At 43.0% G+C, this 22,100-nt stretch overlaps 1 protein-coding gene across 1 annotated transcript; it reads right to left on the bottom strand.

Moving 5' to 3' along the window:
• Window positions 1–172: 172 nt before the first annotated feature.
• On the bottom strand, window positions 173–22,090 carry jakmip1 (janus kinase and microtubule interacting protein 1). The gene is made up of 22 exons (XM_061079541.1): window positions 21,812–22,090; window positions 15,574–15,902; window positions 14,257–14,589; window positions 13,369–13,530; window positions 11,753–11,965; window positions 10,625–10,738; window positions 10,256–10,402; window positions 9,853–10,020; window positions 8,919–8,978; window positions 7,632–7,760; window positions 7,349–7,477; window positions 7,134–7,217; window positions 6,131–6,193; window positions 5,579–5,677; window positions 4,608–4,709; window positions 4,179–4,232; window positions 4,020–4,085; window positions 3,768–3,836; window positions 3,132–3,209; window positions 2,105–2,314; window positions 437–502; window positions 173–223 (listed from the first exon to the last, which is right to left on the bottom strand). The coding sequence occupies exons 2-22, from the start codon at window positions 15,727–15,729 to the stop codon at window positions 173–175; spliced, it is 2,553 nt and encodes an 850-aa protein (XP_060935524.1). The 5' UTR covers window positions 15,730–15,902; window positions 21,812–22,090.
• Window positions 22,091–22,100: the final 10 nt, after the last annotated feature.

Raw genomic sequence — 22,100 nt, 5'->3', positions numbered from 1 at the left:
TTTTGTTTCATCCTCTGTTGCCTCCACAGCACCTGAACACCTAAGGGAGAGAAAAACATTTTTAGATTCATTCCTCATTAGTGATGCTACTATAAGCAACACAAAAGCCTTAAATACTTATACGATTTAGGGAATGAAGGTGATACCTGATGTAGGTCCATGGTCAGTTTCATTAAGGCCAAAGAATAAATGCTAAAGAGAAAAACAAAAAGAGGAACAAAAACTAACGGAATAATCAAAAGGTGAAAAAGAGAGAAAAGAAAAAGGTGTCAAAGGTTTACATCATAACACACAACCGCAAAACATTATATATAAACTCCCTCAAATTCTATCTTCTTGTTAACCTTTGCTTTGTCCAGTTAAAGTTCACACTTGTAGTCTACCAGCAATGACAGGAAGCTACTAAGGAATAAACAGATAAAATCTGAGTATATACCTTTTCCTCTATGTCCTTTATTTGTCTCTTTTGCCAGTCAATCCTGTCCTCCAGCTCTCTAATTCTCTGCAACATGAAGACACGAGTGGTTAGGTGGTCAACATGTTTTAAAGATAAACTTGGTGGGATAGTTCACCCAAAAAGGAGTTTCAGGGTGAAACTCCTTTATGTATTGCAGCCAAATCCAATACAATTGAAGTAACAGGGGTCCACCTCTTAGAACGTAAAAAAAACAACAGGAAAAACATAAAATGCCTCCATACTGCTCCTGTGGTGTGACAGTAAGCCCCATCATTTAAATTCGACTAGAAAGAAGATTAATAATATCACGTTTTTAGCCTAAATGTCCGCTGTGATCCTGTGATAGCTGCAGTTAGTGTCAGGTGCCCCTTGGGGATGGAGGCGAGAGCTTGTGCGTGCGATCGCAGCTCCGGGCTGAGGATAACAGAGGACATTTCAGCTAAAACATGCGGTAAATAACTCCATCTTGAGTCGAATTTGAATGTGTGGCATACGAACACTAAGATGACACCACAGAAGCAGTATGGAGGTATTCTATGTTTTTTTTTCCTGTTGTTTTTTTTACGTTTGAAGAAGTGGTCACCATTTACTTCAAACGTGTTGGATTTGGCTGCAACACTATTTACGCCTGAGACTCCAAAAGTGTTTTGTGGACTCAAACACTTCACCCACTCCTCCACCGACATAGTGGTGAGTAGATGAGTGAACTTTTATTTTTGGGTGAACTATCCCTTTAAGACCATTCGGCCCCAGTCATTCCTTCATGACACAAATAGAAACAGATGCTGAACAGTTAATAAAATCCCCATCCAGCTATTCCTGTAAATACTCCAAACAGTCTGCCTCCTTCCCATCATGCCCTCTGTCTCCATGGTAGCTGTGTTGGGTAAGAATGAGCTGCCATGGCAACCAAAGAGCAGATTTAACTGTGAATACTGGTATTGACTCCATCTTTGAGAGTTTAAACCTCAAGCAGCTCATTCATTGACGCTGCTCTTAGTTCAAAACACGTTTGCTTAAACAGCTCTGGAGAATACAAATTCACAAGAACTCACTTAGACAGGAATGATCCTCTAACCTTGGCTGATGCTGATGACTTCAAATAAGCAAGGCTAAATTATTTATAAGGATAATAGCATTATTTGTGTGGGTCTTTATTACGGGATACTGAGAAAGTGCCTAAACTAGGAAGGACTAAAGCATTCTTTAAATTCCTTTAAGTCAGTTGGTTTGTATTTCATGAGAAGCGGATTAATTATGTTAGTACGTAGAAAATAACTGATTCATGTGAAGTTAAGGTACTGTGGTTTTTGATGTGGTAAATGAATAACATACTGTTCAAGCCATGGGTGTAACACTAGTGTGAGGGCTGCGGTGTGGAGGGACACTGAAGGAGTGAGAGGGGGTACTCAGACCACAATGACACACACACACTCACACACTCCCTCACTCACACACACGCACATACATCCTCTCTCTCTTTCTTCTACACATGCACTGACATCTAGAGTTACAGAGTTACAGGTAGCACACACAGGGATACTGCATCTTTTACACAGCACCAGAGGCCTGGTGGGGTCAGACGACTCAGACAGGTAGCAGGGGTCAGACTGAGGGGAACCTGACTCAATTGGTTATCAGCCTTACCTGCTGGGCCTGCTGTAGGAGCTCCATGCGCTCCTGTAAGATCTGACTGTCATACTGCCGGCTCTGCCGGAGAATCTGACGCCGCAGCTTGTCCACGGCAAGCTTCAGCTCCTCCCTCTGCCTGTCTGTCAGCGACTCAGCCACCGCTCGGCATGCCGGCTGCTCCTGCTGCAGAGCGCTATACAGCGTGGCCTCCAGCTCCTCGATCCTCTGCACAGCCACCCACACACACACACACATACAGATACACAGACACATATGAACGTGCACATGCACATGCATACACAAGCACACAAGCACACAAACAAATGCACACACACACCACTGTGACCATGGCAAATATGGAGAACACTGTTCCACTTTATATTGGGGGGTTATTAAGACTTGACCTTCACTGCGTAACTTCATTATATTAACAACAAACTGTCTTTTATTCTCCGCCACAATTTCCTGACTCTTTACCAAGCTACCAGGTAAAAATTACACTTTCACCCACACAATATTAAGTGGGACCGAAAACACAAACCAACATCAAAACTGACCAAATCAAATAATTATAGTTCTATGGAGAGTGGCCCCAGTGTTGTCTAGTGTCCACTTGAACCAAGTTGCATGGGATATTTATAAAGACATGCTATGTTCGCATTGTAGACGGAGTATATCAGTGATTGGTTTTCTATCTTTCTATGGGGAATTAGGCCAAAAAATATCGAGAAGCCAAAGGGTGATTATTCACAGAATTTAGACATCAGCGTTAAAAGATGCAGTATCCCAACACAATGTGACAAATTTTACCTTCATGGAGCATGTTCCATTCATGATGTTTAATGGGATCCAACATGTTTATGTGTCAATGAAAATGTTGCACCCCTTCATTCCTGAATTGCCTCATCATGAACCATTGTGTCTTGTACACAACTCTTGGTAAATGTTGTTACGAATATATATCGAGGCATTTTTGTCTATGATAGTGGCTTTGGCCATCTTCTGTATAAAGGGACAGGTCATAGTGCCGCTGGCTCCATACCATGTAGGCCTGGTCCAGGGTCTGCTTCCTATAGTCCAACTCTTCCTCCAGATATCCCTTCTGCTTACTAAACAGATCCTGCAACAACATGAAATAACATATAAGACATAGAGGACAGAATATAATGTAGAATCAGTGTACTAGGAGTCTAGAGACTAGAAATTTGTTTCAGTCTACATACATTGACCTTGGACCACTGTTATCTAATTAGTTAATCTTTGAGTCCAAGTGACAACTGGTCAACATTTGAAGTAATTCCCTTAAGGCAGATATCATGTTCGAGGCCAAAACTATATTTGAAAGGCCACCATGACGTTGACCTTTGATCTTTGACCATTCAAATCTAATACATGAATCCATAAGTCCAAGTGAACATTTGTACCAAATTGTAAGAAACTCTCTTAAGGCTTCCTGCGATATCGTGTTCATAAGAATGAGGCATACAAGCAACGCAGAAACTTGATGTCTCCATCCACTTGCTTTCACAATTTTGGAGGCATAAAAACAAGTAGATTAATAGTATTTTTTTGTATTAAACAATGAAAAGTCAAGAATATGAAATATCAAACACCACCTAAAAAGACAAGCAAGACATTTGAAGATTGTTACTCCAATGGCAAATAGAATATTTTTAACCTTGTCATTTTCCAGGTCGATCATCTTCTGTGTGAGGGCAGCCTCTGTGTTGTCTATTTGCTTCAGCCACTGTAGAGGAGGGACGGGAACAAAAAGCAGAACATTGTTACTTTCTCGGAAGCACAAAGCTATATATAAATATATAAATAAAACAATCATTTCATCCATTTTTAACTTCAGTGTAGTGGCTGTGTTATAGCAAAACGTGTCCACACTGTGTCAGTAAAGATACTCCAAGTCTGAGAGACTGACCTTTTCACACAGAGATATCACTGTCCCTGCCTGGATCACTGCAACCTGCTCCTCATTTCTGAGATTCTACAGGAAGTATAAGGAGCTTGAGTTATCAGACATAATACTTATGACTAAGGAGGCCAGTGGTTATTATAATTCAACAGTGTTTGAACTCACCCCGTTATCCCCCAGGATATCCAGTTTCTTCATGAGCTCAGGAATGATTACATCCTGCAGAGGTCAAAACAGACGTCATAAAAAGAGCGTAAAAGATGTAAAAGAGTCTTAAAGGTTCAGTGTGTAGAATGTAGTGACATCTAGTGGTGAAGTTGCATTTTGCAGCTGAATACCCCTCACCTCACCTCAGGTATTTAGTTTGTCCAGTTTGGGCTACTGTAAAAAAAAACAAGGCGGCCTCTGTAGAGAGGACCCGCTCCTGATGTTAATATAAAGTATTTAGATAAAAGGGCCCATTATGTGGTAAAGAAAACAATTTGTGTGATTTAGATGCAACACACTAGTTAAAAACAGATCCCTTTCACCTATATCTTACACACTGAACCTTTCAAGGGGGAAAAAAGTCTCAGTTGGTTGATGTGTTTTCACCTTGACCCCCTGCTGGCGGCAGTAGATCTGCAGGGCGCTGCTGCTGTTCTCAGGAAACGCAGACATGTGGAGATTGAGGGCAGGAGATCTGCGCTCCCTCTCCTACAGAGGGTACACACATCGTCAATACTCTCACAGACACACACACACACAATCAAGTCAGCAGAGGTAAAAGAAGTATCAGTTCTACAGTGATGTTAAAGGTCATCATAAAGGACCATGGGTGTCAAGCAGTGAGACACAAAATGAGAATGAACTGGGAGTGAATGTGGGATCTACTTACATGGCACTCAAAACATGTTCAGGATCGGCCAAAATGGGGAAGGTGGAAACCCATCGATTTAAATAAAATTTAAAAAAACTGAACAGAATGAGGGATTTAAGAACACATGCTGAAACTCATGACTGTCATTCAGACAGAACTGCTACATAAACAGATGCAAAATCAGCTTATACTACCAATGGTGACGCAGCTATTATTATTGTTCTAATTTCCAAATGCAATTAAATGTTTATGCTTACTTAGATATTCTAATGAAAGAATTCAAACAACTTTAAACAATAAAAAGCACAAAAATACACTACAAATATTTCCTTCATCTTATATCAATAGCCTACAGTCATGAAGAAAAAAATAAATAAATTGAACATTCATGCAAAAAACTTGACAAAATGAAAAATGAAGGGAGAGGATGGTGAACTTAAATACATTTTTATTCTTGTGAAAATCATATTCATTTTAAAACAACATTCTGTCTTTTAAAAAAATAAAAAAATTCCAGTCCAGTGGAGGGCGTATACACACAGCTGCCGTGCAAAAACAAGGAATGATGCAGATGCATACACATGAGGAATCAAGTGTGTCTTATGTCTGTCTGTCTGTCTGGTCACTGTATGTAGGTCTTGCGTCTGGGGCTGACATCGTTGGTGTCGCCTCCTGGTGACAGTTTGATGTTGGTACAGTCTCTTACTTCCAGTTCCAGCACCCTGAATTCCAGCAGCTCATTCTGGTCCCGAGCATCCTGAACCTCGGCCTGCAGCCGCGACTCTGCCTGCTGCCACGAACACATCTAGAGACAGAAACATACACATATACACATGTTGGTAACACAGATTAAAGTACATTGTGTTTCCAGTGACTTATACAGTAGCTCTTGAGAATGTTCTGGGTTGTTAAATGTATTTAAATTTGCAAGCAAGTATAATCAATTGTTCTCATCACTGTGTTATTAGCAGTGGGTCACAGTTGAGTTGTACTAGGATGAGGGGGGATTGCCTTGCTCTCCCCCTCTCTCTACCACACATAGACACTGACAGTCTGTCACGGTGGGATTGGCCATCAGCACAACTGGGAGAAATCTTACTGGTGTCGGTGGTCTTTAAAATATCCATAAAGAAGTTACGGTCCTTAGCAGACAGGCAGGATTCTGCATAAACTCTGTAAATAACAATTTCCCTGATTCTGTATCCATATGGGCAATAAAGCTATATATCAAAATTGAGTATAGGTTAATGCCGTCTACCTTCTCATGAAGTTCCTGGTTGGTCCTGAGCAAGAACTGCTTCTCCTCCACCCACTTTGAATCCTGTCATGACAACCAAAAACAACATCAGCAAGAAGTGACACCATAAGGAGCCGGATCCCGAAAGTGTCAGTGTAATGAACAAAGCTGTCAGCAACACAATCATCCAGCTCAACACCTACAGGCCACGATTCATCTACTGCCTTTCCAACTAACGCTTGCAAATGTAACACAGACACCAACAGGCAGGAGCCGAGTGGCAGCAGAACAACTTTATTGATCCAGAGAAATGAAGCCCACTCCTGACATAACAAGGATAACAGAGTTGCATTCACCATCCTTGAGACTTCACAGTAACAGGAAGAAGAGAAGGCAACCTGAGCTGGAAACAGCAGAGCAGCAAATCAAACATAACAGAGCTGGAGCAAGCCACATTGGAAAAGACAACATGCAGTAAAAACCAGGTCACACAAAGAAAAACTGCATCACAAGTGAAAAAACTAACAGAGGTGATATGAGATTATCTTAATAGTTCCAGTTTATCATGTTATTCAGTCAAGGTAATTATCAAGTTGCTAATGTCAGTGTTTCTTTAAACATAAACAGGGTTTTCTTCTTCAGGTGTATAGATTATGCTCAGTTCTGTGAGTTTTTAACATATTAAATAAACTAGAATTAATGTAACAACAACACAAATCCTATTCACACAGATGTGCGATATAACTGTATAAAGATCTTGAATAATAATCTACTCACAGCTAACAGGACTTAAAGTGGATTAAGCAAAATCTCAGAAAAACCCAACAGGAAGTAACAAGGGTGAGGCAGAGCATGCAGGCAGAGAGCTGAGACACCACACGTGCAGGAAGTGACATCACAGGATTCTGCGGCAGACCTGGTCAGCATAGCGCCAGCCCAGGAGCAGAGCAGCCAGACAGACATGCAGGATGGCCAGGAAGATGAGGACCACAGAGCTCCAGTCCCCATCCCTCGACTTTGTTACCTGGCCTTTCTCCACCAGCGCCTTCTCCAGGTCCAGGATCTTTGCCTGGCAGCTGCTGAGGTCCAACTGCATCTGCTCACGTGTCTGTGGGAGGGACAGTCAGACATAAGGGGTATCAGAACAGTTGTTGTAATTAGATTGTGAAGTTTAGGGATGGAATGGTTGAGAACTGGGTATAGTGAAGGAGGCAAAGAGATTAACAGTGATGTACAAACCCTGGCCTCCCTCTCAGCATCCAGAGTGCCGCCGGTCTGCTCTTGCAGGAGGGCGTAGGCCCGCTGGAGAGCCTGGTACTCTCTGGTGAGCTGACGGAAACGGAGCTCTGACTCCTCTCGGGACACAGTCTATGAAAGTTAAAAGTAAGACAGAATCCGTTTCCTTAAATAATTATCTGTCCTGTTTGTGTCCAGGAATCTAAATATTTAAACAGGCCATTTTAGTGAACTAAAGAATTGAGTATAAAAAATGTCTTTCTGTGTAAACAACACGTTTTCTTACCTCTTCTAGATCTTCCTCTGGAGTTGCAGGCGTGCGGTCAGTGAGGTCAGTGTTGTAGGAGGTGAGAGAGGACGTCTCAGAGTCTATGGACTCCTCATCAAATCCAAAATATGTCTCCACAACATGCCTCTGCAGAGAAGAGCAGATGAGAAAAAGAGGATTCACACATCGCTTAATTAGAATCAGTCAAAATGCCTTATTCTCCTGTCAGCAAAACAAATATTAAACTTTCCATTGATCCATAAAGCTTCTTAATAAACCACACGTAAAGTACATCAATTTAATTCTGAATTCTTCTTTTCAGTTCAGTCATCAGCATTTTTTCCAAAACCAGATCCTGTCAAACTCCTGCCGTTTCTTTCAGTTTAAGCAAATCAGATGACATCAAATAAAGTGTCTACATTTTTCTTTAATCTTTCTTGTAGGTGACTTCTCCAAAGCCCACAGAGTCCTCACCATCGTGTTTATAAGTCATCTCCTGGCAACCAGAGAAGTAAAGACAGACCAGGGCACACAGGCAAATAAAGGCGGAGAAGTAGAGGATGAGGAGGAAATATTCCGTCATGATGCCACTCGCCCAAAAACACCAACACCTAACTATGAACAAACTCCTCTGGATCTGTCTGTCTTTTGTGGGACTTCACCGGCTGAAGGCCAACTTCCGATTTTTGTCTCCGAGCTCATTTAATTGGCATTAAATCTCCCAAAAGACACCAAAAATTCAAGGTGCAAGTCCAAGAGCCGAACTGCGCTGCCTAACCCTGCCTCCACCTCACTAAGGTGACTAGCAGGTTCCAGCAGGAGGGAGATGAAGATAGAGGCTCCACCTCCTTGGTCCCCTGATGTTCGAGCCCAAACAAGCACACGCTAACGAGTGACACCGCAATTATTTTTTCCTACAGTCACCTCACCCAATTAGAGATGATCATCTCTCTCTTCTCAGAGACAGATCAGCAAGAACACTAAATAAAGGAGCCACTTATGTCCTCAATGTAAACATGGTTCTAAAACAAAACACCGAATGTACATGGACAAAACAAGCTAATATTTTTCCACTGGCTGTGGTTCATGCAGATGTTGTGTTTGTGTTCTGCATGATGCTCTCAGCTGTGAAGGATACTGTCATTATTGTCTCCTGAGTCCAATTAAACACACGCATACAAACACACACACATACAAACACACACACTGAAAACAGTTCCTGTGCATCAGTCAACCACAGATCAGGCCGTTGCTTAGTTACACACCACTGGTTTAACGTTTTTTAAAACACTGACGGGTGCTTACTTTTGACAGTTTGAGAGGTTTCCTTTTGTTCTTCTTGCTCATCACCATTCGGTCACGTTCCTATGAAAAACAAGCACAAAGCAGATCAACGTCTCAGCCTCACACCTCACAGGAGTTCCTCCGTGAGCTTCATACGCTTCAGTTGAGACACTAATTGACAAAATTAGAGGACAAAAGAGAACATGATAGTGAAAAATGAACGGCGGAATATGAGTTTACAGAGATGAAGAGGTAACGGTGGACAGCAAAGTATATAATGGATGAAATTAGCAGCTAGTGATGCGTACGGCTGTGATGGGAAGGTAGGAGAGTGTATGGGAGTCATGAAAATGACTAAATTAAATAGTCTCCAGTGAATTTGAGATTTTGTTCAGCCAATAATATATTCCACCACTCACAACCATACCATATATAGCTCAGTCAGCTAATCCAGAAGGATCACAAAGGCAGAGGAGCAGGAATGAAGGGCTCCACAAGGGCCAATGTGATGGCCCCATTAAGGATTAAAATGTTATTATCACTGTATAAGTGGTTTTATGTAATGATATACACATGTAGATATATTGTGATTTAATAGGGTTTCTCGAAAGTCAGAAATAAAATAATACATGGATACCTAGTGAGGTAAACACCTGCAAAATCTAAATACGTCATCATATTGTTACAAAATCATTATCATAAAAAAAGTATGTCTCTATAAAACATTTCTAATAATTTATTGACAGCATTTATAACCATGGCCTGTGCATCAAGAGATGTTAAAGGGTGAGCCACCACAGAGCAAACTGTTAGGGGAAAATGTCAGACAGATGACAAAAACATATTATTTGACTTACAGTAAAGAAAATAATTGTGAGCATTAATTAGAAGTAAATGGTTTCTTGTCAAAGTATAAAAATCTGTCTGATCCTGGTGGTTTGAGTAAAATGCTGACCTGCGTGAGCTCGTCGATGATGCCACGTTGCTCGGCAACCTGCAGCTTGAGAAACTCCACTTCCTGTTCCTCGTGGGCATGGCTTAGATCTGTCAGGGAGCTCGGCCGCCTCAGCTGCGGTTGCATCGATTGTTGCTGCGGGGGCTGCCGAGAGGAGGCCTTCTCCTTCTGATGGGGGGGCAGAGAATAATCTCATGCATTACCTCAATAGGCCACTAGAGGTCTTGTTTCTATTTTACTATTTGACATCCAAAGTATCACAACAAAGAAATCCTCTTCCTGTAGAGATTATAGCTACGACATCATACTTTCTATTGGTACCTTAACTTTGAATTCATCATTAACTAGAGAGAAGAGGAAGGAAAACAAAGAACAGAGATAAAAGGTGTTGGGTGCAGCTCACCATCTCTGCGTTATCCCGGCTCAGGTTCTTGAGTTTCTCCTCCATGCGTTGCAACGTTTGCAAGAGGTCATCATTCTTCTTGGAGAGCCGCTTGTTCTTCTCAAACAGAGGCTTCATCTGGCTCTCTGCCTCACGCACTCGCTTCACCTGCACAGGAAGGAAACGGAGGGGAAACACTGATCTTGAGTCTTTTCTTTGAGTGACTCAGGATTTCCAGTTTGAGCAACAGAAGCAAGATGGAGGCTACAGGGCAGAGAACATTAAACGTGTTAATGTAGGTTTGTGTGTGTACATCTGTGCTCAGCAGGTTGGTGCCTTTGCATGCCTAGAATCCCTTTTTGCATGTACTTTTGCATGTGTGTGCCTCACCAGTTCATTCCTCTCGTCGGCCAGCAGCGCATTTCTGTCCTCCAGTTTCCTGATGACTGAGTGGAGCTCGGCGATCTTCAGCTGGAACCTCCTGGTGTCACGCTCCTCCACCTCCTGTTGAGAAGGGGGGAGAGGAGAGGAGGAGGAAGACAAGAACTGATAAAAGGGAAGAACATGCAGGCGGGCAGGCAGGTAATGGAGGTGGACAGGAAAGAGGGAGTCATGGGATGGATGAGTTGGCATTTCTCAGAAGAATGTGCAATACACACAATATTCTCATGCCTTAAAACTAAATACCAATTTTTAAAAAGCATGGTTTGGTGTGTTGTTTTACATGTATTTTGCAAAGCAGTCTGTAACCTTGTTTAGAGAAGTGCTATAAATATAAAGTTTTATTATTATCATTCATATAGAGTTGGATTCAACAAACTATTAATTAAAACTGTTTGGTGTTTCAGTTTGTGTTTGTGAGACTAGATTTTGTGTAATTGGAGCAGACCTGCATTTTTATTTGTTCGGGGCTAAAAGAGGCATCCATTAGGAAATGCTGATTAGCAATACATCTTTGCGATCAATATCTTTTTAATTAGAGCTGAGATGACGAGTTTATCGACCGTTTAAACTGTCTCCACCATCTCAAATGTGTACATCTGCTTGATTTTAAGCTTTGTATGATACAAAACTTTTTTATGGAGCTTATTTTACATTCATTAAGCTTCATGTTGTGCTTAAAACAGGTTTCGACAATGTGGCGTCAGAGCGGTGCTGCAAAGAACTAAAGGGACATGAGGTTAAATGTCTTTTTTAAGCAGAGAGTAATGGGTAATATGAGAAGCATCATTATGGATGTGATTCGATGAGAAAATGCATGAGCAAAACCAATTACAGTTTTATTGTTGTGGCAGAGATGAGCTGTGTGGGCCTTTGTGACTGAATGGACAGATACACAGTGCAGAGGGGATGCTCACATATCATGTATGTCCCTCCTCAGCAATATCAATTTATTATCCACTCTCAGTATACAGGTATGCCTAACTTTCATCTCAGATTAAACTGGTGGGGTGGGTTAACCTGCCATAAAAACCTCATGAATAGATGCATATGTATACACGTTTTGTGTATATTTACCTGGTTGTTGACCTGATCGTGGTTGTCTCCTATCCCAGGCATCATCTCTCTCTTGGGGCTGCCGTGGTTGTACCTCTCTGCCTCTCGTACGTGACCCAGCTGCTCGTCCAGGGCTTCCTTCTGAAGCTGAAGCTTCTGGGCGTAGCCGGCCTGCAGCCCCAGCTCTCTCTCCAGAGAACACACAACCCGGTCCTTTGCCTTCAACTCATCCATCTGCAGAAGGGATGAACAGGAGCAGGAGTCGTGAATGGTTGTCACAGTTCTGCATTAAATCTCACTTATAGCCCAGATTAATATGACTTGAAAATATTCATAATAAATTATACACATATTATCACACCTGTTTCTGAAATCATCTACTACATGAAACTGATTTAAGAAGTTCAAATTAAACTAAGCATAATTTATTGAATTTACTAGTTTTACCACCAAAGTATCCAGTTTAAAGGAAGCTTCAATGAATAACAATTGGCTTTAGGGTGATACAGTTTTATCACCATCACATTTCTTCACCCTCAGTCTGACAGGATCTTGGCTCCATTGACCGTGAACAGAACGAGGGCGTGACAGTGTTTTAGCTTTTAAAACTCACCCTCCAGACTATGATTAATTCATAAAGTTTCTTTCTCCCTCTGCACAACTTCTTCTTACAAAGGTTCCCACTTCTACTTCCCAGTGCATTGTGTTTTTTAACACTGGTATTTCCTGTACCGCCTCCTGTCCATCAATCAGCTACGCTTTATCCATTTACTACAACAAGTCCCAAACAATACTTTACATACAGAAGGGATATTATAACAGCTATCATTGGTAGTAATGTGTTCAGTGAACGACTGAAGCAAGTATGCAGACTTTTATTTTTTGGCAGATAAGCACCACATGATGGGATAGTGCAGCAGTTAGAATCCAACCTTCATGCAACGTTAATGAGATAAAACTCTGAGCTGCAACTGAAGCTCAGCCCTATTTTGTAATATAATTCAGGACATCTCATTGTTATGGACATGAAAGGAAACGTTTGCAGCCAAAGGTCTGATTATCATATAAGGCCCTTGCAAACTTAGAATCTGTGTGTATTGTACTAGGACGGCTAGAAATTAGTTTTCCTTTAAAAATGATTGTGACAATTGTGGGATCGTTTGCCTCCTTTTCTTAAATCTGATCAAACTATAGTCACAGTCCTGATGAGTCATTTTGTCTGTGTTAAACACTAAATAATAACCTCCCCAAAGTAAGTTATATACTTTATTTGTTTGTTAGTTGGCAGGATAACAGAAAACACTACTGGGTAGATTTCCACAAAACTTGGTGGAAGGATGCCATATGAATCAGGGAAGAACTCATTGAATGTTGGTGCGGATCCAGATCAGGGGGAGGATCAAGGTTTTTTCCCCCACTTTCTTTGACATTGTGAAATTGGACGTTTTTTCAACATCACAAAATGTATATGCATCTTCTGTATGCATATTTAGGGGACTGATATTTTTGATGTTCCATTCTAGTTTCTAATAATCTTGATTATGTGTTATCTAACATCAGTAATGTTATAGAGCTACCAACAAAGATACTGTCAACAATGTCTTTAATGTATGTAGTGTCTGTAGGGAATGTCTCACCAATCTGCGGATGTCTCTCTCACAGTCCCGTTTGATCCGATGCACCTCATCTTGGTGCTGTTGGTAGGCTGTGCGGAGATCGACTGCTTTTGATTTATCGGCCTGCAGAGCGTTGGCCAGAGCTTCGTCAGCCTGCTTCCTGGCTGTCTTCTGTTCCTGGATCTAAAACATCACATGCATGATACAATGAAGACACACAAAAACAAAGATAGTGACACTTGTGCATTTATAAACACATGTCCTATCCCTTAAGACTGTTGTAATGATAGATGCTTTGTTTGTCTGGAAGGCTCCAGTGAAACAATGACTTGGCAACAGGCTTTTCCACCCTGTTTCCTGTTTTTCAGCAGCATATTTACAAAGGTTTAACTGGTCCCACATCAACACACACATTCAGTGCACATGTACACTCACATGATCAGAACACCAACTTTCCACAAAGAGATGTTTGCCTTTATCTAAGAACAGCAGCAGCCGCAGAAAAAATAAGATCCACAGTTTTGTGAGGTGAAAGCCTCAATACAATAGAAACACAGCCACTGCAGTTGAAATCAATCTTCAAACTTAAAATAAATAATAATGTGACATTTATTGCTATAATTATCGATATCTACTGACATGAACATTTTCATCTTGATATTAATTTTGTCTGTATCGTACTGACATTGTTGCAAAGACAAGAAGCAGAGTTTTGAAGCACATTACACTGAGCTCGACATTAGGAAAATCCCACATATTGTGTGAAAGCAGGATTAGGATTACACTGTTATCACAGTTCCACATTTCTACAAGCATAACAAACACTGGCACATATATTCCCATATATATTCTCATATATAGTCTCATATATATTCTCATATATGCTGTCACTTAAATGCCACCTCCTACCTCCTGCTGTAGCCTTATCCTCTCCCCATCGAAGGCCCTCCTGGCCTCCTCCCGAGCCTCACAGAGAAGAGCGTTTTTGAGCTTATCTGCAGCTCCATCTCTCAGTGCATTCACGAGCCCCTGTAGCCTCTGCACCTCCGTGTCCCGGATCTTGATAGACCGTGCAAGCTCGAATTCGTGCTGCCGCACCAGCGTCTCGCGGCCGACCGCTATCTCGCGTAGCTTTTCCTCGTGGAGCTTGGCGCGCAGGTCAGTGAGTGCCACGGCGTGTTTGTGCTGCTCCAGCTCTCGAGCCTGCCGCTGCTCCTGGAGCCGCTCACGGAGCTTACACACCTTGGTGTGGGAGACACAGCAAGTAAGAAAACTCCTGTCAGGCAAAAATAATTGATATCACCATGTAAAATCTATTCATCCATGTGCACAGTGATGACCTCATTTGCGATTTTATCCTGGTAGTTTAAAAATAAATGGAGATCAGTTATAGTTTCTGGGCTGGCTTTAACAAATGGCAATACATTTGTGTTGCATTTCAACTTCTGTTTTTAAATGAACAGATGCTTTTACAGATTACAGAGTGCATATGTTTTAAGCCTGAGGAACAAAACCCTGATGTAAACCTGGTTACCTCTGCCAACGATGATATATTTTTGTGGAGGGGATGAAACATGACCTAAACAAGAACGGTCAACATTTTGGAGCAGAAACATGGAGGAAAGTTTGGAAGCCTTGGCAGAGGCACGTGCTCTCCCTTCTTGTTGTACTACTGACTGGGATTTTCTGACTGGGTGATTTAAGCAATCACAGATATCTGAGCTCATAGCGTATTCATTGTGTATTCATATTTATATACATTTATATTTTTATCCTGCTCATAGTGTATTCATCGTCCTTATATCTTACAATTCCTGTTAATACTGTAATATTCCATATATATTTCTACCGTACAGATCTTATTTATTTACATTTTAACTTTAATATGCACAATACTCTGCACTTTTACTGCCTTTTTTGCACTTCTGGTTAGATGCTAAACTGCATTTCGTTGTATATGTACTTGTACTGTGCAATGACAATAAAGTTGAATCTAATCTAATCTAAAAAATAGCGCAATCACCATTAGCTCTTCATGCAACTATTACTCGCTTATAAATGTACTTGAATTGATTATTTGGGCTGCAAAGCCTTTTCAATTTTTTTGTGAATCATTTCGAAATATTCTTTAAAAACGGCCACTCTCTTCTTCCTCTGCTGGTGTTGATCTAGATGGGGCACTTCCTCTCTACTGCCGCTGTCATCATTTCTCTTCCTCCCCCTCACCTTCCCCCGCTCCTGCTGCAGCTCGATTTGGACGTCCATGAGTTTGCTCCTCAGCTCCTCACTGGTGACCTGCACCGCGTCGACCATCACCTCCGCCTTCTCCGGCTTCCTTCCCTTCTTGAGGGGTGGCGCCGCAGAGGGTGTGGCCGATGACATAGCACTCTGGCCGCCCAATCAGGACGGACACAGAGTGCCAGGTGTGGCTAAACCGAAGGGGAGAGTCAGGCTCTGCTGCTGTTGCTCCTCCTCCCGGCGAGACCCTGCATCATCATCAACATCATCTTCATCACTGTGTGGTTGTCAGGTCTACATCGTTGCTGGAGGAGTTTCTGTTTGAGAGAGACAGACAAACAGAGGGAAATCAAAGACGGAAAAAGCATGACTCAGTGTTAAAAAAAAGTGGGTTACACTTAAATACTCAAAAGGCTGTGGACCCAAGCCACATGACGCACTAGAGCCTGGGGGAAAACGGACTATTTTTGGGACTGACATTTACACTTTCCTCTGTCACCCTCTCCTCTGTCACGTATTCATGTGGGCCATCTATCACCGGACGATTGCAGAATCCCTGGGCTGCGCTTAGAGGCTCCATGGTGCATGAAAATGTGTCTGGCCTGGCCTCTACAGTCGAAGTCCCGAGCCTCTAACATCTCACTGGACCCGCCTCTCACTCTGCAGACTGATAAATTCGTCTTTCACTGTGATGATGAGTCTTACATAAGGATTTAGAATAACCTCTTCCATTTCTAGCAGATGTATTTTTCGACATATTTCCTTCGATGTGATGGTCAGATGTTACTACGGTGACACACATTCGCTCCGCTGTAAACAGTCTTCAAATCTCATCCTGGAATGACTCGTAACCTAGTAACCTTCCAGCCTTTCTGCTGACTATTGAATAAATAATGCGAAGATGAGGGAGGTGGAGCATTAAGAGTGCAGGCGCCTCCATCTTTTTTCTACACACACACATTACCAACCATTCATACAACATACACAGATGGCAGCAATAGTTACCAAGGCAACCATGGCTCTCAAAAAACTCCATTCCTCTCGTAGCAAAGGATGATGGGAAGGGGAAGTCTGATGTTGGACATGGTGCACGCACGCACACAACTGTGTTGTATAGAGGCTGCACATGCAACGTGCACACATAATGTTATCTAGTTCAATCTCTGCGCTGAGGTTGACTGAGAGACAGAAATGCACCGATGCCTGAGGGCAGGCAAGCTTTCTTCCACATGGATTTGTTTTCCAAACAGCACGTACAGAGGAGATCAGAGAGAGGAAACAAACGAGAGAGAAGAGATTAGAGAGAGAGGCAGAGAAGAAGTGAAGAGCAGAGGAAAAGTGAAAAGGAGAACGAAGCAAGCTCCCACTCCAGCAACCTTCTCTACCTTCCCCACTCTCCTTCTCTAACCTCTCTACGTCCTGTCACCCCCACTCACCGGGCTTGTGGTGTTATCGGGCAGAGACGATGTGTGATCTTGTTCTCATTCAGAGTGAGAAAGAAAAAGAGGATGAGAGACAGCATTCACAGAGGGAGAGAAAGAGAGAGAGGGAGAGGAGAGAGAGAGAGAGAGAGAGAGAGAGAGAGAGAGAGAGAGAGAGAGAGAGAGAGAGAGAGAGAGAGGCAGAGGGAGAGAGAGAGTACAATGACAGCACACGTTCCATTAGTCTTAAACGACTGGGGACAGATACAGTTGACGTCTATTCACACAGGCGCCAAATCTCTCTATGCTGACAACTATTCATTTAGGAGAAGTCAATGGAGCTGGGTGCTGCTGGGATTCACACATCCAACACTGCCACTGTTCTCAGCGTGTTGATGCATGTTTGTGCCATTAACTGAGACCAGATGTACCCAGGCTGAAATGGCTTGGAGGCATGGATGTTTTCCCCTCACAGGGCAAGGAGGTGCAAGTTCATCTTACCAACATCTGGATGCAACATAGTTACAACCTAAAAGATCTGCATGCCAATCAATACCTGCCCTCACATACACTTCAGGTCAGAGTCTATTTATAACCTTGTTTTGCATCACTACAGACCTCTTTGTCAATGTGTTGCACATACAGTAAGTGCAGTGTATAAGTGTAACAATGCCAATTATACAGTGGTAATATGTGTAACAATGTCCAAAATGCATTTGTGGAATGTTTGATAAAATAATTCAACCCTACGTCCACTTTTGGGAGAACCCATCCTAGGGTCTCAGTTCAGGGGCTGCATCAGAGGCTGCTTTTGAAGGCTTGAATGGTTGGATCCCTCCATTTTACCATTAAACCATTTAATACACCTTTTTTTAAACATTTTGTCCATCGCTTGTAGAGCTCTTTGAACTGCAATTGATTTGTTTGGGCTTTATGAATACAATTTTGATTTAAATGATTGACTTTGGAGATGAACATGACATTTTGGTTCAACAAACATGCTTATAAACATCTCTGTTATTATGTTTGTAAGTTTATTCACTGGCTCAAACATATTTCTGTTATAAGGCTCAACTTGTGTACAAATCTAACAGAAGGATTTTGCTGTTCGGCTTGTTTTGTCAGAACAGATGGAGATCACCTCTAAAGACATTCATGGTCAGGCCCTTTCCATCTATTCACAACACTCCCAATGCTATACACTCCAACAGCTCCTTAGGCACAAACACATGTGTGCCATCAACCTTACACAGTTCCCATAAAACCTTAAGCAGCCACGTGTGCCCAAGCTGGAAGCCAGGAGCTCACTCTGAAATGTTATAGCCTGTGGAAAACCTGAAACGTTATATAGGAAACAGGAACATTTTATAGGGGCTCCGAGAAGATAACAAGCAACTTTAAATGTTCACAGAAGCAAACAAAAGCCGGCACAGGCCGTAGACCTCAATTCAACTCATCCACCCCAAATATAAACAGCCAGTGTGGCAGGAAAGCCTTAAAGTGCAGGTAAAGTTCAACAGACAAAACTCACATCCTCGTCTTCATCATTCCTGCCATCACTCATACAGTATATGGCGAAAAATCCCTGACTCATCAAATCAATCACAAAGAATTACACGAGTTGAATAACACAGCAACAAAAACATGCACTATCGCGACCTGTTTAAATGCTGGTCGTGTAGGACTGAGAAAATCTGCTTAAACAAACAATGGAGCTAAACCCATTCATCGTCACTGCAGGAAAGACGTGATGAGGAAATGCTGCAGCTGCCGAAGAGTTTCACAATTAAGCTAATTGCTGCCTAAGAGCTGGACCCTCTCTCACCCTCTAGGCCACCATAACAATATGTCAGCGACAAAATGTGTCCGTCAGCACCAATAGAGAATAATAGTAAGTTAAACGCAACATAATGGAGGCTTCGAGGTGAGTACTTAGCTGCCACAGCTTGAGGATGTCATATTCCTCCTTCTACACAAAGTGAAGTGTGTGTGACAGACATCACTGCCTCAGGAAATCCTGCTTCACAGTGTGAAATGATTGGGCAGTGCAGGGTTACAACCGTTAACTGGTTGGTTGGTGTTGGGTTTTCCCTTTAAAAGTAGTGTTTTCATATGAGCAATGACCCTTTTTGTAATAAATATCAATAATAAACTCTAAAACATGTCCCTGAAGTAACATACTTCCACAGCTGGAGACGTCTGAAGCCGTTAGTAAAAAATGCAATAAAAGGAAATGTCATATACCAGTCAGTAGTAAAACCTGTTAATTGTTTCTGGGACAAAGGGTGTCACTGTTCATGAAACGTTCCAATCATTAGCAGCACAAAAATTCACTCAAATATAAAATTACTAAATCAAACCATGCTCATTTTCCACTTTATCTCGTCATCTGGCTCCATGTTGTTGCATCTTTGGCTGCGACCTATTATTAATCTCACTATTGATTAATCTGCCGATCATCACCTCATCAATTACTCAAATGATAGTGTCTTCTTGTGAAAAGCCAAGTTTTCTATGTAATTATCAGATTTGCTACTTCTCCCATTTGCCTTCTACGTATGTGTGGATTAGATTATCAATATAAAAGAAGTCAAGTGTTGTGGAACATGCAGTACACGCTGACTTCCTCAGTAACTCACTAGTCACTACACAATAAATTGAGAAAAACTCAAAAGTAATTATTTTGTTTCTTTGTGCCTGCTTGCAAGTAATTCAAACATATATAATAATAATGTACCATGATGTTGAAGTTAGTTCAGTGTATACGGGCTAGAAATGAAATGCAAAATGTTGAGTAAAAAATACACACTTCCTTGTAGTGGTGACAAGCTTAATAGACACAGATGGACCTCATCAGCGCTAGACAGCCCCCCTACACACACACACACACAAAACACACACACACACACACACACACACACACACACACACACAGTCAAACATTAACTAGACTCCACTGAGACACACTGGCCCAATAAATACATGAAAGAGCTGCAGACGAGAGCTGAAACAAAGACTCCACACTTCTCTGCTCAGGTTACCGATCAACAGTGAGGGTGTGGACAGACACAGATATATATTCCTGTGTATACAGTACTAACTGCAGCAGGTCTGGCCAAACACACACACACACACACACACACACACACACACACACACACACACACACTCGGCCGTCTACAGATACACTTAAGACACTGAAGATCCTGTTGAGAGGCGGAGTGACGCTGCCAAGTGCAACACTCGTGGAGCATATGACCTAAGATGTACTCTCCCTGCAGAATGACTACAAGCTAGTGACCCCGATGACTAGTCAACCCAAACACAATCCTCCTCACAATCACTTGGTTGTGCTATTGCCACTTCTATCACTCAGGTTATACTGCATACCAGGCAATACCTCGGTTTGTATCTATGTGTGCTTGTGCATGCATGGCTGCCTTTCTGTGTTAGCAGTGATAGCTGCCTCTCCCCTCTCCCAACGACATGATAGTGCAGTCGATGATGTGATTAACCTCGCCTCTCTCTCTCCCTCTCTCTCTCTCTCTCCGTCTACACAGAACATTAGTACTGGCTGGCTGCTATTTAACCTCTGGCTTACACATTACAGACACTTCCTCCCTCTCTCTGCATTAGGGACGAACGAGGGGCTATGATGACGGGTCTTCGTGGAAGCATTACACTGAAGGAAGCAAAGAGAGAGGAACATAGTACAACCCATGGGGAGGAAAAGGGTGTGGAGCAAGAGAGATGGGATGATGAATGAAGAACAAATAGGATAAATGACATTAGGAAGAGGAGAGTGGAAGAAGAGAAGAGGCAAGGGGGGGGGAAGTGGAAGTGCCAGAGAATGTCCGAATGCCTCTGCCTCACAGTCATTCTTTCCATCACAGATTGTAGGTGTTGGATAGAGAGTGAAAACGTAACCTAAAGCCATCATAACTAGACAGTGAGCTTATCTTGTTGACGCGATCATGAAAGTCTAGCTCCAGTTCCTGCATCAGAGTTGTCCAACACGTACAACCAGCCCAGCGTGCAGCACAGTGTCTGCAGCACACCCTTCAGAGGACTGATCAAACACACAAGTGAGCGTCTGCAACACATGTTGTGTGTCCACCGAGGCAGATCACAGCCGTGATGTGACAGACAGGGGGCCCTGTGGGGGGGGGGAGAAACACACACAGACACACACGGTGCAGTGCAATGCTGCTGGGGACGTCAGGGTGAGATAACGCAACGTGGCCGGCCCTCTGAGGAGCTGTCAAATGGGCGATTAGAAGGTTATGGAGGTGCTGGTGGAGTCCGAGCTGACAGCCCAACCACACCCAGCGGCCACATCGTGGGGCTGCAGCAGCAGCATCATCCTCCTCCTCTTCCTCCTCTTCCTCCTCCAGCAGACAGAGGTCGGGTGTCCTTGCATTACAGGCTAATCGGTTACATGTGTGTGATCCGCTGTCATGGTGCAGCACTGATGGTGGTGCATACCCCCCCCCCCCCCCCTTCTGCCTCCATGATACCTCGGTAATGTGGCGGTGAGGATGGAGGAGGAAGAGGAGGAGAGCAGCTCCGTCTCCAGACACCGACCCCCGGGGCGGATGGAGCCCGGCTGTCGCTGCTCCATCACCGGCACGGAACACGGTTGTTTCACGCGTGTCACGGCGGCAAACTCACACGTCACTCTCTCTCTCTCTCTCTCTCTCTCTCTCTCTCTGGCTCTCTGGCTCTCTGGCTTTCTCTCTATCTCTCTCTCTCTCTCTCTCTCTCTGTGGAGTTGTGAATCGTTGCGGAGCCGGACACACACTTACCAGAAATGGAGGCGGTCCGGGGCTCGCTAGTGGCCCGATGGTGAAGCGTCGCTGCCCGCCTCACATCCAGGAAGAGGCGGCGGGGCTCCGGTGTGTGGAGGAGGAGGAGGAGGAGGAAGAGGAACAACTTTACTCCCGGTGAACTTCGGTCTCCTGTGACCAGCAGTCTCGTCTCCTCTCAGCTACACTCCGCTTCTCCTCCTCTGGCGCTGCACGGTGACATTTCCCTCCACGCCCACTCTCACACACACAGACACACACTCGATACGTCATACGTTCCCATACGTTT

The sequence above is a fragment of the Limanda limanda genome, chromosome 10 (genome assembly GCF_963576545.1).
Source record: "Limanda limanda chromosome 10, fLimLim1.1, whole genome shotgun sequence".
NCBI classification, from domain to species: Eukaryota; Metazoa; Chordata; class Actinopteri; order Pleuronectiformes; family Pleuronectidae; genus Limanda; species Limanda limanda.
The sequence above is the reverse complement of the archived record's forward strand: the minus strand, read 5'-3'. Positions and strand labels throughout refer to the sequence as shown.